Source organism: Stigmatopora argus, chromosome 3 (genome assembly GCF_051989625.1).
Source record: "Stigmatopora argus isolate UIUO_Sarg chromosome 3, RoL_Sarg_1.0, whole genome shotgun sequence".
In the NCBI taxonomy this organism is placed as follows: domain Eukaryota; kingdom Metazoa; phylum Chordata; class Actinopteri; order Syngnathiformes; family Syngnathidae; genus Stigmatopora; species Stigmatopora argus.
In genome coordinates, this window is record NC_135389.1 from 15,326,536 (window position 1) to 15,345,627 (window position 19,092).

The following is a 19,092-nucleotide window of genomic DNA, read 5'->3' on the forward strand; positions in this document are numbered from 1 at the left end:
CCCTTCTGTGTAATAACTTCGGGATGAGGTAATATGAAAAGATGTTTGGGTGGTGATCTGCCTCCTACTGGCTGACTGAAGGTAAGTGAAAGACAGTGAGAGGTCAGTGATACGCTCGGGGGGGTGATGCGATGTATCCATAACGGCAGAATGCCAAATTAAGAGTCTGAAACTATCCCTTATAAGGTCTTTTGCCGAGAAAACGCACCTTATGGAGAAGCACTACCAATTTTGTCATACGCAGTTTCTGGGTGTGATGACAATTAGGCTTTTGTTGTTGATGATGACGACAGGGCCTATGCCCGATTATTATTATTATTAAATTATTATTATGAGAGGTGTGTCCAAATTGCTCCTGCAGTTTTTGTTTAAATAATAACTGCAGACTTTCCAGAGCTCTTAAAATAAAACAAATATCACTTCTCAACTATTACTGTGTTTGTCTGTTATATGATATAGCATATTCAACTGGTATTGATAATCCATACAACCTATTTTTCATGCCGCGTTATCCATTATTTGGCATGCTTCACAGCACATGCCACAAATAGTTCCCTTTAGTACACAGGTTTTAGAATGTTCAGTTGTTTGCAAAGATACTTTTCCACACATTGACCAGTGTACGGATGAAGTTGTCTTTTTGTGTGTGAAGAAGGTTGTAATGGACAAGCATGTGTGTCTAACGTTCAATACTAACTGTGTGTGAAAATCATGTGTTCAGCAAAACGCAGATATCAGATGAGTTGGAGATTTAAAAAAAAACGACGACAACAGCACAATGGAGAAATTCTATTCAAATTGTTGCGTGAAGAGACAGACAATAAAAGTGTCAACACTGTGAAATGAGAAACATGGAAGATGAACATAATATATAATTATAAGGGTTTTGTACAGATGATTGCAAAGTGGATGGTAAAGAGGTAGGCAAACATTATGTCAGCTAAATGATGGATGGATTGTTTTGCCAATAGATGAAAGAATGATAGATGGAAAATCACTTGATTGATTGACTTGCATTGATGATATCTCAACAATGAAGGTTGAATGAGTAAATACATAAAACAAGAAAGAGGGATTTATATGTTTAACATGCATTTATCAGCCGTTAATTGTAGCTGCTTGATCACTTGATCAATGTATAGTTTGACTAATTTTTATTTTAGATGACAGAAAACCTAAAAGCTAATATAGACCATGTTTATAACAACCATAAATATCTTTGCCAATACATGTTGTAATTGGCATCATATACTCTGTTTAACAAACACTCATTGTCATTGCAATGCATATTTGCTAAACTTTTTTTTTATTTTTTTAATCAAACATACAGTAAGGGGACACATTCAAATGTGTCCCCTTACCCTTATTGCAAAATGTCAACGTGACGCTGCACTTTTCGGAGTTTTTTGTCATCAATCAACGTGTTTACGGATGATAACGTCTCTTCATCAGCACCACATTTACATTGTGTACACTTTAAAGTCAACTCTAATGCATCCGGGAGCACAAGCACTTTAAAAGTATGCACATAAAGGAAAAGAGTTACAGCATGTTTGCGCTTTTATAACCAGTTTGATTTACATGCGCTTTTGGTTTACATACTTCTTGCCTTGTTTTTCCTATAGCAGACATAATTTTAACGACTTGTAGCGGATGCAGAGTTTTTATTTAGACTGAAATAAAGATTGAACAGAAGACTCCACTCACCTTTGACATCACCCAGCAAATCGGTGGCGCTGAGACGCTCTACACGCTCCTTCCAGTCTTTGGAAAGTAGAGTCTCCATGCACGTTGATTCTGAAAAGACAGTAACACACGCTTGCGGTGAGTTGTGATCGCCATGAAAACTAGTTGGGACAGTCATCAAATTAATACAGAACAACGTGATATAATAACAGCAGAAAACAAAAAAACACCTGTCGCAAAATGTAACAAAATTTAGGAGTTTTCATAAAGAAAATATGATACTTATGCTGATAGAAATGTCATCAATTCAATCATTTTGGGAGAAAAGTTGTAAAATTGTTGAAAATGGTAACAATTCTAATGAGAGTAAAAGCATTTACAATCAAATATTTAAAATAAATGTTGTATTTATAGCAATGAATGAAAATAAAACATTTAGACACTTTTTGTGAATATGGGCTCAGTTTTTTAGAAAAAGGGTGCAATCTTAGGCGGGTTGTATTTTAATGAGTACCTGAAGAAAAGCCACACAAGTTATGTGTAAACTTCAGAGATGTAACAACATTCGAACCCACGACCTCTAAACTTTGAGGCAGATGTGCAAGCCCAGTGGGCCACCATAGCGCCCAATGTCACGATTCTAACTCGAAAACTATCTCCACATGCACAGATGTTCTTTTTGATCAAAATAGGCTACATTGGCTTTTGCGCAAATGCCATTCAATTGCAGGTTGGACGCAAAAGGTTGCCAGAGTCCGTCGGTGTCTTCCAGAAGTGTTCGCTACGTTTCCAGAGGTATAATAAAAAAATAAAAAAATAAAAAACTTTTTGACAAATATAATTGCGAGTCTGCCAATCTGTATGAATTCAAAAAGGAAAAAAATGTCTAGAAAATGTGAGGTGCTCTCACAGTCACCCAAAAACTCACAAACAAAATGAAAAGAAAAACCTCTGTCAGACAGACACTATGCCACACAAAATTACGACATTATTATTTTTTTTATACGTGGTGTTTTTTTTCACTTCAGTAAAAGGTCACCATCAGATTGGAACCTTGAACTGTGAATCAGACGTGCTTGCTATTTGACCATTGTGCTGTCCTTCTCTGACTAACAATAATAAGAACTATGACCATGATTGAAGTCATAAAAATGTCACCTTGGGCCAAAGGTTGAACAAATGACTCTTTTACACATTTTTTCATGAAAGAGTTGCTCTTGAGGTTTTTCTGGTTCTATGTTTTATGTGTTATTCAATTCCAACTTTCTTTTGTACACATGGGCCCATGACCAAACTTAACTGCAAGCACAAACGTTTATGGAACCTGATCTATTAAACGGTTGGAGCAAAAGACACCCCAGCCAAACCAGCAAAATTCCCAAACAGTTCATTTTGCGCATTGGGCGAGGAGTATATTTTCACATCAGATGTCAATAAGGCAAGTGCACAACTGTGTACAAGTGCCAGGGAGGTCTTTAAGTACTGCTGTAAACATCTTTTCAATGCCAGAAACAAAAAAAAGAAAGAAAAGTCAGCCAAATTTCAGGTTGTACTTTTGATCTATCTCACGCACAATTTACTCTCCACTTTTTGGAATCTTGGCAACCTGGAACCAAATTGGAAAATATGACATCATGCTGGACTTCTGGATTAAGATGCAAATTCGACACACACACACACACACACACACACACACACACACACACACACACATATTCCAGATTGCACACATATTCTCGATATCGGTGCGGCACCGACAACACGGCCCCTGGGTGCAATTCGCATTTGGAATGGCGCTGTCGGGGACAATAGCCTGTTTGTGGGCGAGAAAAGCTAAACACGACCACCGCGCATGTCACGTCTATTGTGTATGGCTTAATGTTGAGAGTATGGGGCCCGTTTTTGCGCTCACGAGACGTCCGCTTCATTCTGTTTAAATCAGAGTCGCCTGCTTACTGTGGGATTAGGACTGTGGCTTGCAGTGGTATGGTGTGAGATAATTAAGTACAAATAGCTTTTCTGGCATCTGGACTGTAGTGATGTATTTATTTCCCTTCGTTACGTTTCAAAAAGGTCATTCATTCTACTAATTACCTGTGCTAATTACTGAGTCAGTCACAGACATCTAGCGCTGTCAATGGCACTGAAAAGTTTACACAGACAGTCCTCCTCAATGGCTACATTCACATGGAAACATTTACAAATTTGGAATAAAAACCTGATTGAAAAATAAAAATGTTTCATGAACACCCCATTTGAAATATTCTAATCTGATCAAAGCTATCCTGGACAAGATTTCGAGACAAGAGTAGAAAAGAAAAGTTATGTAAAGGTTTTTGTGACAAGTTATCTACGATGGATTGGTATTTATAGTAATCAACAACATTTGAAATTTTATTTTTTTTATTGCCCCAAAAATATTTTATAGCAAATGAGGAGGAAAGAAAAGAGTGAAAGAAGGTTTTTGCGCCAAGTCATCTAAACGGAAATTGTATATATAGCAATTAAGACTATTTCAAATTGTAATTTTTAAAAATTTTACTTACAGGAGTTTAATCAGTACTCCAAGGAGTTGAGTGTTTTTTTCCTTTCCTTTTTTTTTGTTTAAACAGACAAGTACAGAGTATGTACAGAGTGTGATTAATAATGAGGCATCTATTTATGTGTCTGTGGTCACTTGTATACTATTCAGAAAGCTATTTAGCCAAATTAAGGAGCAGTAGTGACATAAGGAATAAAAATAAAAAAATAAAATATATATACATATATATCAATCGGGATTCTAGTCACAAATGGGCTCGGCTCATGTTCATGGAGGCCAGAGCCGACAAGGGGGCACCTGAAAAATAGCAGCAACAATTTATAGATGCACTTAAGCAAGAAAATGTAATTAGTATGTACAATTTATCATATCTCCCATGGCGGTAAACAGCGCGTACGAGGAGGAGGCTGTGAGTCTTACCCTACATGGATCTTTATCTGTCGGGATCAAGTGCTGTTTAGAAAGGTGGCGTGCATAAAAATTCCCTAGCGTCTCGTCATCAAGTAGAGAAGAGGGTGACAATTGTCAAAGGGGTCAGGTAGAGGTTTTATATTTTCCTCAACCGAAAAAAAAAATGAAAAAAATATTTTTTTAACACGAAAAAATACAGCCAAAAAATTGATTTTTACACTGCAAGACCGTATATTTATTTGGCCGCAAAAGAAGCAGATAGTAGTCCAAGACCCTCCAAAACCAATAGATCCGAGCAGCAAAGATCTAACGTTTCTCCTAAAATAAGTTTTGATTGACAACCCTGTATCACAGCACATTCTCACATCAAGGCAGAGATTAAGGCAAATTTGAATGGTCGCAGATTTGGCGCTCCCTCGTCTTTGTCTATCACGCAGAACCCAGTGGATGTTGAGTAGAGATGACAAAAGAAAGAAACAGGAAGCAATTCACAAACAGGACGTGAAATGGAGGAGGAAGAACAAGAGTGAGGGAGCAGCTGTCCTCACAGCTGTCCTGCAGGATTGATGTCTGTGTGAAATCAAACTCAACATATGTCCAAACATGAAGTCACACACACACACACACATACACACACACATACACACATACAAACACAAATCATAAAATACCACTACACTGCTACGAACTTTAAATCGTGCACACTCACACAGCATTAGTGTTGTAAAATCATTACAGTGCCACGCAGTTAGCCTGGCTGTGTGTGAGCATGGTGTCTATTTCACACACACAAACTATTTTCATCTGTCAGAGGACACCCACTCTCGTCAGTCACGCACACACAAAGATACAACTGGGGGGCACGGGGAAGTGCGACGAATCTTAGCTCCATGTAACCCTCTTTTTATATGTCAGCACTTTCTCATACACAGGCTGGAATGTACATAGTATTTCATACTATACTGCATGTAGCAATTGTTTATTCTGTTTTTGAATTTTTTTTCCAAAATGCCAAAAAATCTCAATTTCAAAAGAAGTTTTGATCATTTTACAAACACGTGTAGTAAGTCCTTTTAATTAAAATCAATCACATACATCATAATGTTTTTTTTAATTTAATGACTTTCAAATGTTGCCTAAAAATAATACATGAATTAATCAATGTGTTTTAAACACGTTGCTCTAACAATGATGAAAGTGAATTTTTTTGCCTACCTAAAAACAATTTAAGTATTAAAATAAAGCTCAGAGTAAAGAATTTCATAAAAATCAAGAAAGTAATATCAAACAGTGAGCTTCTTTTATTTTGTTAGAAAGTGACCTAGATTTTGCTTGTTTGGAAAATAAAACTTTAATGTCTGCAACAGTTTGACCAACAATGTATTATTTCAATTTCAATTTCTTTAGTTTCCTAAGGAGTTAGAAACATGAAACGCTAACATACGCACAATGCACCATAAAAGCCTCATTCCTACTTCTGAAATGAGCGCGTTAGATTGTCGTAGTGAAAGATTGTTTTTTTTGTGGAAGGCACGCTCCCGAAAACCTCAAGTGTTCAAGTCCTTGGCTTCTGGTTCCACTTTAGTCCTGATACATGAAACCGCATACAGGCACATGCGCATACAAAAACACACACACGCACATGCACGTGTGCTTCAGACAATACATGCGTTGTTTAGGGCCCTGGGTCCTCTGGGAGGACCTTTGATTTGGGTCACAGAGGAGCAATAGTGGGGGGTTGCCCAGGCCAAATTTTAGCAAGGGGGTGTGCATCAGGCAAGGAAGGCTCTCTAGAAGAAAAGATCATCGCCAAAACTCTAGACTGGGTGTAAGTCATTGCATTTCAAAATGATTCATTGTTATGATGCACTTTCTATATTTCTTTTACATTTCAATCTCACACTCAATGTTGGGGTCTCCTCTGTCCATTACTGTCCAAGCGTCATCGTCCTCAGACATATTATACTGAGCAGCATGGAGAGACTCCACACACACTGCTCCTAATACTATGTCAGCCTGTTACAGTTGAATCACAATGCTAATCTGAGCACACACACACACACACACACAGATGCACGCGCACATACAAAGAGCTCAAAGTGGCAATCTGGCAGAGTCAAGGCAAACACGGTGCCCCCGAGCCAAGACCTTGTTAATTAGCCAATGAGCTTAGCTCTCGGGCCCGGCCCAACTGGGCTGTTAAGCTGTCATCACAACGACTTACACCTGGCTCTATGGATCCATAAGCCCTCACACATGCACAAGGGTCAACGTGCTCACTTGGGGTATAGAACAGCAATATGTAACTTTGTGTAATGCATCTTCTTATCTTAAAGCCACAACTCAAAAACTAGGGATTTCAACTTAATTCTTTTTAATAGGTATTTTGATTATCTTTCAGTATTACAGATCAGGAACGCGTAGTTCACTGTAACGGCGTGATGTGTTTTGGGTGCCACAATGCATTGATATAAATGTCAACACAGTGCGTGCTCACCACTCATGAAAGAAACATGGATGCGCTGTCAATCATGACGCATGACAATATTTGACATGGTGTGTTAAATTCCAACAAGCTTGCTAAGTCGAGGCTGAGTTAGCGTGAGGGAGTCGGGGTCCACGCCAGCCCCCGTTAACCCTACGCGAGTACCCCGGGGCCAAGGATTAGCGTTCGTGTCATTTTGTTGAGTCCAGTTTGAATAATAACACATGGCCATCCAACTAAATGCTAAAATGTGAGGAAAGATACTTGCCTTCTCCACTTCGAAAATAAAACATGAGGAAGAAAATTTGCCACATCACAAAGCAGTGTCAATTTTGCCAGAAAATAGACCAAAAAAAACATCTTTAAATTCTTATGGGTTTAGAAAAAAAATGGTAAAATGTCCATTTATAGGGAGGACTGAAAAAGCCTCTTGGTGAGGACAACAAAAGTTGCTACTCCACATTATCCATAAACAGATCAGAATAAAATGTCATAGCTATCTTAGTGACATAGTTAGTACATGTATTGTATTTATGAGCACAATTTTTTAAATTGTATTTTCTTGTCTGCGAGCTGATTGATGGTGGATTGATAAATTGCGGACTGGGATAGGCTCCAGCACCACCCACGAACCTAGTGAGGATGTCTATAGTCACATAATTATGCTTTAAACTTTTAAAAAATCGATTTGTGAAAAATCTCAACTCCAATTAACGCTGAAATCTGAAGGAAACTGACCTCCATGTTTTCAATCTTGACCGCGTATTTTACCCAAAAACGTCACTCTTTCTGTGCAGAGTTATGATCTCCGCCACCTTAACAAGCACTTGATGGCACTTTTAAGGAGCAAGAAATCTACCGTATGGTGTTCATTAACGACCCTCCTAACAGGGACCTCGCCCACGTTCTCGCTCTGAATTCTGATGTTGGTGATGTTGGCTAACGCGGATAGTGCTGTGTTTGATGCCGTTGGCTAATGAGGGCGCGATCTTTCCAGTGAGAGGACAGCGGGAGGATGGCATTGTTGAGATGTCAATTACCGAGGGGTCATTTACCGAGACAACCTGTTTACCAGGTGGGGCTTTCACCCCTGAGAGCTAATATTAAGGGCGTGCGTATTCACACCAGCAAAGTCTATAGTTTGCTTTCTTTGAAAATCAAAACATACAAAATACATTTGTGTCGTGACAGAGAGATGCCATGACATGCCGCCCCCTGGCCCTCAGAGCCTCCTTCTGAGAACCACATAAGAACGCCGGGCGGCCATCTTTCAAGTAAAAAGACTCGATACGGTATCACGCCTGCGGCCGTCCCATTTAGCACGTCAATGAAAAAGTCAAAGAGAGATCAAGCGGCGCTCTGATATCCCGATTACCACGTGCCGCCGCGACAGGCTGCTTGATGGCGTTGCATGCGCCTTAGAGGGCGGGCAGGTCGAGGCATGCTGGGAGAACCCGCTGCGTCTCCCGTGCAAAGACTTGAGATCAGAAAGGCGCTAAAAAAGGGAAAGCTGCGTTTTCACCGATTGATATTGAGATCTAACAAACGCGGAGCCAGTGCGCCGTTGTAATTTGGAATCTTCAAAAGAAACTTTGGCGTGGAGAAGACAAAGTATCCCAGAGCACTTGTGACTTCACATACACACTAGTAGTTGTGAGAAATGTCCTTTCATATTTCATTTTGTCAAGTCTTTTTATTAAGATCCATTTGAAATATTGAAGTTGCTAATTACGTTCTAAAAGGGCATCGGCAAAAATATACCCATTTGAAGAATCCAACACCTTTGTCAATATGCTGGACATACAGACAAATGAGTCACCTTTTTCAGTATTTCCTTTCCTGCAAAGTAGGCCGCCACACCAAAACTCCCCCTTTCAAAAGTACTTTTTTGTCTTATTCTGGCCCAGTAGGTTGGTTTCCGTGTTCGAAAGAACAAAGTAATTATCAGGCAAGTCACTTAGTGTGGCCTTACCGTCCTGTTCCGTCTTGGTCATCTCAACCAGCTTCTTCTGCTTCAGCGTGTCCACCACATCCGCCAGGCTCCCCTTGCGGCGTTCTGGCGTGCCCAAGGCCAAGCCCGCGCCCGTCACTGTCTGCTCGCCACGATCTCGGGAACACTCCTCAGGCTTGAGCGGTGAGGTTGAATTGGGACGGTAAGAGTAGACGATGGAGGAGCCTTTATTTGTGCTCTCTGTGTGCTGAAAGGAAAATGTTCAGCTTATCAGGTGTTGGGTGCCTGTGGTTTTCAGAATTTGAATGAAATAGCTTTGTACTCTAAATGTGAATAAAATATATTAATATAACGTCACATTATTGCCTCAAATTAAAACATCATTTTTAGATTCATTCATCTATTTGAAAATGGTATTGTTTTAACGTATCAATATTTTGAAACATATCTTTCAACAGAAAAAGAACAAATTTCTATCAAGTTAGTTTAATAAAGTGATACGTTTTTTCTTTAGCCCAAACCAAAAATAAAATAATCAAAATGAATGATCAAAAACTTTTTTTTAACTTATTCGACATCAACAGAAGAACCCAACTAATTTAAAATGACAAACAAGTCAGTGAGTTGAATATTTTAGTAAATAAATCCAGAAAAAAAAAATGTCTATCAAAACATGACATTCCAGGTAAAAGGAGGAATTTGGATTACCTTGACAATAACTAATACTTCAAAAAGTTATTTGAATAAGGCCAATCCAAATCTTCTTTCCCTAGTGTTATCTTGTTAAATGGAAAAAAAATAAAATCATTCATGCACACTATTTACTGCGTGTCTTAAATAAATGTGTTCCTGAATAAGTGACTGTATATTCTGGATAACCTCCCAAAAACCAATTCTCGTCAAAGTACACATAAACATACAGTAAACTGTACACAAAGACAGGTAGCTGAGACAAACCAAAGGGTCAAAACCTCCAGAGGATGGCCCACACTGGGTTGCCTTCAGCAGTGCCTGCAGCACACAGTCTGTGTGCATACTACGAGTATGCTTGTACATCACTATGCAAGAGATCTCACCCCTTGCACGTTTCACCCGTGTTTTATGAGCCGTGTTCTCCCTCACCATCACAGCAGATTCAACATTGTCCCACGAGTCGCCGTCCGCTTGCTTCCCTCGGATTGGCTGCAGTTCGGCAGGGAGGGGCCGCTCGGGCGGGGAGGGCAACTGCGTCTCCTTGGGCCTGTGGTCGTTGAGCCAGACCGTGTTGTTGTTGCTGCGGCCGAACGCCTCCTCTTCCTCGGGAGGCGATGCTTGTATGGAAGACATCATTCTGGAAAGGGAGAAAGTCTATAAGCTCTTCTCGTTTTGTGAAAAAGAAAAAAACATTTGTGAAAGAATTGTTGGCAATGTTGGCAGCACAAGTTTAATTCATGCTGTGACCAAGCTCGTAATTCAGTTTGACCGAGACACGCGGCCGAGAACGTCTGAAATGACGGGCAGTGTTTATGATTCGGCAACTAGTTTCCATAAGTGGCAGACTGTCGACACTTTGTGAAGAGTGTAAAAACATCACAGATGTGATGTTTAATCAAAAATGAGGTATGCCGTGCTAACAAAGAACATGCAATTTACACTGTACCGATTTTCTTTGATATTCTGCAATAAATGCTTGATTAATCCCCCAAATCTTGGTGCCCAGAATTACCTACCAATTCTAGAAAAGCAAGATGGTTGCTTCTTTATACTAAAGTCAACTCTAATTTCGAAGGCCAAGACTGACATCAAACCACAGAGAGCAAAAACCAGGCTCGGTATTTGGCAGGAAAGCGCTGTTCAATCTTCCCCAAGGAGGTGGTTGGGGGGACCTAGCAACAAACAATCGTGCATTGTGGGCAGCGGGTTGGAGAGAGACCTGTGACAGATGAGAGGAGCCCCCCACCCCTCGGAAAAAAGTAAGCGCACACAAAGCGGCATTGAGTCACCAGGTCCCTTCTGCCACTTGTGGAGCCCAAGAAGACGACTCAGACAAAACCTACTCCTTGTGGCAAACAAACGGGAGAGGGAGGACTTTTTCACTGAATTGTTTTTCCCTTCTCGGCCAATTCTTTCCATGAAAAATGAATGAAACAAGAGAAGGCCACCTTGTGCTTTTGTCGGCTTTCCATCCACCAGTACGCTTGAAGTCTCCCTGAAGAAATCATGGCGATTTAATTGAAACAAACAGCTTTGCTACCTGTACAATTATTGATTTGAGTCACATTCTGCAGTCAATTCTTATCCGCTATACAGGTATAAAAAGAAGCACTTTAAATACAAAAGCAAATTTCTATTTAACTGTTTGTCTCAAGGAAAATTGTGACTTCCATTTCATCCACAAGTGTGCCATGTTTTCTCCAAAAATGTCACTTGAACAATTCAACTGTGTTTATTTATTTTTTTTGCGTGAAGGTCCATACCACATCGGGACAACTCCCAGGTGCGTATGAATGGCTTGCTAAAAAGCAGCTGGGTGGGTGGACTGGACAAATAAAGACACAGGGACAGAGAAAGAGAGTGGGAAAGACTGAGAATGGGCCTTGTGTGCCTTAAGTCTGTGAGGAGCCTTGTTAGAGGGGGCGCTGTCAGAGGTCAGGCCTTAGGAATGCCGACACACGTCTGTCCCCCCCCAAAGATCGCTGCCCTACTACACCACCGCTACCATCAGCCTACCGATGCCACCCAAAACAGAAACATTCAGCAGCGACACTTCTTTGATGCTTAAAAGTCATCTTGTGAAGAAGACGAAACACCTCAGATTCCCCCATCTCACATCACAAAAAAATAATAATCAACTCTCTAAGCACCATTTTAAGATGTTTTTTTAGTTTAAGTTAGCTTTTTTTAATGCTGTGCAGCTTGGTTAAAATTATGTACTATTTTTGGGTCCCCAAAATTCACGTGACAGCATCTCTAGGAAAGATTGAAAATATTTCCCTTGACATTAAACTGACGTAAATGTGTTAGCATGTGGACATGAAGGAGTAATGGGGACCATACACTAAATGGAATAGGAAGTCAGCCATTTGAGGCTGGAGCATTTTTGGATGACATTAAGGGCTAATACATGTCATCCTACCCCCCTGCTCAGCTTCTATTGGGTTAAAAAAAGAAGAATTCTGAACCTTTTTTAACCTGATTCCGATCCTCTGTTTAACAAATGAAAGTGGATGGATTTAGAGTTGGCCATTGAATCCTTTGAATTTTTTTTAAAGAGGGCCTCAAGGAAAAAGTCTGAACACCCCCTGTACTAAGGATTTGACCTAAATGAAAACCCAATTTTGCCTCTGTCTTATACTGTAACCAGTGTTGAAGATGAATCAGACGTCGTACAACACGATATTGATGGACATAACTATCGTAAGATGAAGATAAAGTCTGAAGGATAGATGAAGAATATTGAAAAGTCAGCCAGCTACTCTTGGAATGAAACAGCCATCGAGTTGAAATTCCACTACTTGTGGGGTTTTAAAAGACAAACTAGACTGAGAATGTGAATCACATACTGGATGTACTTTTAATCACGTTATAAAATGGCAAATCGTAGTCACATTCAAAACCGATACAAACATGAGGCAGATGTGCAAATAAAACTGAAACTTAGTATTTTATTATATATGTTGTATGCTGACGCCTTGGTAAAAGTTATTACTTCAAAATACTTTATAAAATCACCATTAGTGGCAAGAAATGCTAGGCAAAAAAAAAGAAAATACACTTGACAAATATACAATTGTGCTCCTATGCAATAAAGGCCTTCTCTCATTACCTCATGAACTAGAATGTGTTCACTTCATTACCCCAAGGATGGAAAATATCAATCAAATGAGTGAGTGTGTTTTTTGAAGATAAATATGGTGTTTGTCCAGTGGGTGTAAACAAGTGCAACTATGCCAACTGTTAACCGCCACCGTTCAGAAGTGGTTGGATAGACCAACACTCTACCTTGTGTGTCGCTTGGTTTTGCTGGCAGGGCAACACAACCCAGCAAGCAAACACAACAGTCCACATACATTGATTTACTTCACGCGCGCACAGTGAGCCATTGAAGGCAGCTTGGAAGCAACCATTGAAGACCCAAGTCAACAGTTGACAGCGTGGCCGCTGTGTCTCACCTCAATTTAGCAGCACACTCGGTCACTGTGTCAGCACAACAGGCACCCTTGATATACAGTGGCACCCTTGCGATACAAGTTGAATGGATTGTCTGAAACTTCAAAATACTCATTTTTCCCAAATAAAAATGAAGGGGAATGCCATGAATCCATTCTAGCTTAGCCCCCAAAAATGGTTGGAGCATGTAAAGAAAATAAAACACACTAACATTGGGCAAACTTGATGAATTTGATTTAAATCCTTGTTTGTTTGCAAAAACTATATTTCTAGGAAGAGTTTGTGTTTGACTCCCTTGAAATGGCCTTCAGTCTCAAATGGCAGCGAAATCTTGTATAATTTAGGGCGCCATCCCTTCAGGCTTTTTTGTGGGGTTACTTATGACAGACACCGGTTTGTTGGTTGATTATCCTTCACAATTGAAGGGCTACTACTAATGTACCAGGGATTCAGACACTGCCACGATGCCATAACCACCCGGTGTGACAGCAATTGACCGTTTCGGTACCGCCATCCAGATACACAACCAATTGTTTAAAATTGTACCTAATGTTGTGGCCTCTGCAGCTCCTCTTCGACACCTCACGTCTGGACGTTAGATAAAGAGGAGCTAATGTGGTATCAGACCGACCTCCATCTGCGCAGTGACTCCAATCCTCATTATCACTCTGTTCACCTCCGACCTCTTTCGGGGACATAATACCGCCGTGCACAGAGGCATTACACAAGTGCCGCTGTGCCATGACCTCGTCGAGCAGGTAAAAGTGGATGAGTACTGTTATTTAAAGAATGTACATCACAAAACAACATTCCAATAGGCATTAAATTGCCAAACTCTTTGTACAACTGCTCATGTTTACTCATCTTAAAATGATCTTTTTTCTTCTTCTTCTCTCTCTCTCTCTCTCTCTCTCTTTCTCTCACTCTCTCTCTCTCTCTCTCTCTCTCTCTCTCTCTCTCTCTCTCTCGTTTAAATTGTATTTTATTTTATTTTATTTTAAGTGCGACCTTATTCCACGTGTTCGGTTTAGTGAATGTTGACCTAAAGAGAAAAGGAGGCATTGAGGGAAAGCAAAACTAAAACTCGGAGATTGCGCAAACAAAGATGCCCCTTCTTTATTTAAATGTTTCACGGTCCCTCCATGAAGAATAAAAAGGAATGACTATGTGACAAAGGTCTAAAAATAACATTTTACAAAGATTGTGCCCAACAAGCACCTAAATGTTTGATGCAACAAAAGAATTAAGAGTCAAACAGGTGGCTTTTAGCGCGCCCGCGAGGTGCAGAAGCCTGCTAATCCAAGATTAGTAGTGACAAATCATTTCACTGGATGCTTCAAGATAATCCCAGATGCGCTTCTCCATTCCTCCGTTTGACAATAAGATTTGTTTCCTCTGTCTGATCTGAGCAAAGGGTTTTCAGGATTTCCATTAGACCGCACTCGCTCAGCAGGTTGGAATGTCTCAATTCTTATCTTAATTATTGATTCATTTAAATGTATAATGTGCACAGATGGCACACACTCAACAGGGAAGTCATTTCATGGCTAAAACCACTGTGAAATTCAAACAACAATGACCCTCTAAAGTGGCATTTAACTATAGAATTCAACCCGCTGAAAATATCGGCTCACTGAGCATCTATGGATTCTTCCTTGTGCTTTTTATCTGACTTCTTTCATTCTTAAAACAGGCTCAAACGATTAAACGTACAACAATTACAGATGTTGTGACTCCAATCACCTTGCCGCTAGGCTTTTGTATTCAATAAATTCCCTGTAAATAAAACACACAGGCGTGCGCACGGTGTGCACGCCCGCTCTATTCTTACTGTACAAGGTGTCCATTGTGCATTAGCAGGGCCAAGGCTAATAGACATTGTTCTCGGCACACAGGGCTTCGCTTCAAACCGCTCCGCACAGTAATCCGCCCAATCAGAGTGCTCGCTATTCACACGAATCTAATCCCTCAAATCGGACCAAATATTTACACCTCAAGTATGTTATTCAACATGACTGACGTGTGAAGGTTGGCAACGGTCTGTTCTTGAGTTCTTCACATTTTGAACTCAGCGGGCATTTTTCAACACAGACTTTAGGACGATTAGAAGGTCAGTGGCAGTGTAGTTCTCACAATAAAAGGTGCTTTCAACCCACTCAATTCACAGTTTAATTTTTACAGCAGCCCGTATTACAGAGAAATGCTTTAATATGCCATTGAGTATGTGCATGCCACTGCCTTTAACACAGAACCAAGTGCAGCAGAGTGCCGTGAGTCAATTTATAATCTGAAGGCAGAGGCAGACTGGATGATTTTGCACCCTGCGTGGAAATGAGGCATAATAGTCTAGACAACTGGCAATATAATTGAAAAAAGAAAATTGTGGGTGGGTTCTGGGGCTCTAGTGCGCCCACCAAATATATCGCGCCCTGGGAAGTTATCCACATTGCCCAGAGAAAAATAAAAAAAATTAAAAAAACGGTCCTGTCTGAAGGCGCTGAAGCCGCCAGTGGCTTTGTGGAAGCCTGGTTTTTTTTCGAATGCGCCAGATTATTAGGAACAGATATTGACTGTTGCAAGAACCCTAATTCAAAGTGAAGTGCATCACCACTGTCAAGGCAGTTTTGGGAGAGGCTCATGTGTTGGCTCTTTTTACAGATCTCAATTTAGCTTTATTTATACACTGCTTCCAGAACCTTAGCAGCTACACTTTGCAAGTGTATCTAATGAAGTGAGCAAGCCAGATCAGCTACAATTTCAGTCGTGCAGACGAGTGTACTGTAATTAAAGACTTCAATCCCTGAGCTCCGCCAGTTGACTTTCCTTTAGGAATGGGACTAATTGATGGTGACACCAAACAAATGGAGGAGGGATTATGGGATTGACACACACACACACACGCACAAAAAAAAAGTCTCACTCACTCTCTCTCTTTCTCATCCACAAAAACACAGTGTCAGTGTCTGAGCCCATCAAGGGCATCCATTGCACTTATTGTAAAATTGTAAAATTGACATAACAATTATGCACATGATGTCCATTATATAGATTTAGCATGAAAAGGCTACCTGGGCAATGATGAGTGCCTGTGAATGCCCCGCTTTGACAGCAACCCTGCTCACACATCAACACACTTCGAGCCTTAGTCTCCAAGTGTTTCAAGATCTAGCCAGGAAGTTCATATCGTGTACGGTCAGAAATCATCGGTAAATTGTATAACGCCTCACTGTGATTTGATGTTAAATGGGAATGTCACAGTCTACAATTGAACTAAATGGGCTCAAGGGAAGGAGAAAGAAGCTTTGTTAAAAGCTGGCGTAAATCCCATCAAGGAAGAAGAGCAAAAAGGGAAGATCAACAGCATTCCTCGTGTGTTAATGTAAGGGCAAGAGATGGAAGACAATGACAATTAGTTGAAGAATGATTTACAGTTTAAAAAGCAGACGCAAAGATTGATCTGAATGTGTATATTTAGATTTAAGCCATTTTGATCCATTTGAATCAACAAAACAAATAAACAGTGATACGGTGTCATAACTCATGGCTGTCAAGAGTGTTTGTATGGCGAGTGACTCACGCACGAGTGCTATATGCAAGTGTAAAGTCACGCAGATGTCACACGTCTCCACGACTTGGGTCTGAAATGTATCTTGGTGCGCGTTTCAGCTAAATTTCTCACTTGAGAAGATGAACCAGATGGGATGAAAAACAGTATCGATCCATCCCGATTTCACGGGGGCCATGGGTGACCTCAGCCGAGGTGGATCGGCCCACGACAGACAAAAGCGTTCATCTCCAGGAAGCCGCCGCTTGTGGTTTCATTCGGGGCGAGGAGATGCATGGGGAAAAAGTGACTCAGCTCGACAGCTTCCTTTCTTCTCGCCGCAAAAAACGGAGAAGAAAAACGGAGGGGGTGGAGATAATATGGGGAGCAGAACCCCGCTTCCAGAGGCGGTAGGAGAAAAGAGAGAGATGCGGTTTGGGTCGAGGCCACGAAGCTCAGGGCTCGTGCGCACGCTTCAACGGGTATGATTTACTTCCAAGAGAGTCCCAAACGAGACGGCCCTCAGACACAAAATATTATCAAGAAAACGACACCTCTAAAGTCTATTAGGTCATGCTAGTCAGCAAATGTTAATGTATTTTGTTTTTTATTTGGCTTTCTGGGGACAAAAAAGAGACGCTTCAACAAAGTCACTCACACTATTCACTGTAACAGTGATTCAAGTCATTGTCATCACTAGTTTCTAAAAAGAATATTAAAATTGTAATAGAATATTATCGCAAAGCCCCCTAAAATAAAGTGTATCAGTGCTTTGAGAGACAGGCGTTTTAGTGGGTTCAATCATTTTATCTTTTTTTTTTCACAATTCATTTTTATTTTTATATTTTTTTTATTTCCCAGGACTTTTGAAAATGTCATGTTATTGATTGTGTGCAACTATTGAGGCTGAGCCCCGTTTAGGATCTCGGTTACATTCAACAAAAACAGAGTTTGGCTATGTTCCCACCACCGCCCTACAAATCAGATCAGTTGGCCAAATGTCTGAAATTAAATTCTTATAATGCTCGACCGCGTTTTAAGCAACACTAAATGATGTTCCATGCTGCTCATTAGCACAGCTGATTGCAGCCTTATAGAGAAAGTGATCATAAAGGGACATCATTATTGCCAGGAGGCCAAACAGGTAACCTGAGCGATCTCATTAGGTCATTAGCTCGTTAGCCTGGAACAAACGCCAGCCTCCCGTTCACTTCAAACCCGAGGCAAATAAGCAGCGTTAGAGTAACGGACGTTGTTTCCTTTGATGCATTCTAAGTAAAAGAGCAAGTGAAGACTGTCTGCAACATTTAAAGATCACCTGACAATGGTGCCCCCTAACCTCATAAACATGTCACTAAAGCCCTGAAAGTTCACCGTGGAGGCCACGCACAAGCACAAGGAAGTGATACAAGGAAGACAAGCGTGAGATCTTTTATTCTAATGCCAATTCCATGTACTATCCCAGCACCCTAAACTGGTCGTCTATCAGTTATTAGGCACACAGAGACACCCAACCCATCATACTGACAATCACACCACCACTGAGTGGGAATCGAGCCTACGCTGCCCAAACCGAAGTCAGTCACATTTCTAACTTTTAAATAATGCTATCAAACTGAAATGAATAAAACCTCAATTATTTTTCATTGTAAAAGTTTATGAGTCAGCTAGTAGGCACATCAGTGCGATTAAACTTGTGCTGCCTCCTGTTTGTAATCAGAGTTTGCAGGGGCAACATTATGTGTGACTTCATTCGCCCGATTCAGGAAAATAAACAGGAACACCCCAATTACAAGTCACCACCATCCAGCAAAGCACTCATGTCTGCATAGCCTAAAACAGACAAGATGAGATGGCAGTAACGTGAAGTTCCACCGCTGTTACAACAGCATCGTAATCGCCATGAATTCAGCAGGAGGTTTCCGCACGTCAACTTACCGATGGCACGTAATTGCATCTGCTTTTTGAAAGGAATTTGTTTTAATCACAAAGGTAATTAAAAAAAACCTGTACCGACATTAGCGAGCTAGTCTGCGAGCCACAATCAAGAGACAAAACACCACTTCAAAGGCAAGCAGAGAAACCAGATGGTGCTTAATTATGTGAGACACTTCAAATGTCATTGTGCATATCTCATCTACCTTCATGAATCCTTATTCAAACGATCCCTGCTTGTTTAAGCATTATCATTTAAAATGCTTCTGTGGAGTGGATCAACAGGTCGCTTTTTTATTATCCATGTAAACATTGTTGTATTTTAGTCAATTTGAAGTTGTGGGGAAAAAAGGGCAAGTCACTGTTGTCACATTTTTACCAATACTAGA

At 40.5% G+C, this 19,092-nt stretch overlaps 1 protein-coding gene across 4 annotated transcripts in view; it reads right to left on the reverse strand.

Moving 5' to 3' along the window:
- The window catches only part of LOC144071549 (transcription factor SOX-6-like), a 75,523-nt gene that overhangs the window by 35,556 nt on the left and 20,875 nt on the right, over positions 1–19,092 (reverse strand). For all 4 annotated transcript variants that reach the window (XM_077596762.1, XM_077596763.1, XM_077596760.1 and 1 more), the window contains exons 4-6: positions 10,198–10,405; positions 9,097–9,322; positions 1,708–1,797 (exon numbers count right to left, since the gene is read on the reverse strand). In XM_077596762.1, the coding sequence (XP_077452888.1) occupies positions 1,708–1,797; positions 9,097–9,322; positions 10,198–10,404 (523 nt within the window). In that variant the 5' untranslated portion in view covers position 10,405. The remainder of the gene's footprint in view (positions 1–1,707; positions 1,798–9,096; positions 9,323–10,197; positions 10,406–19,092) is intronic.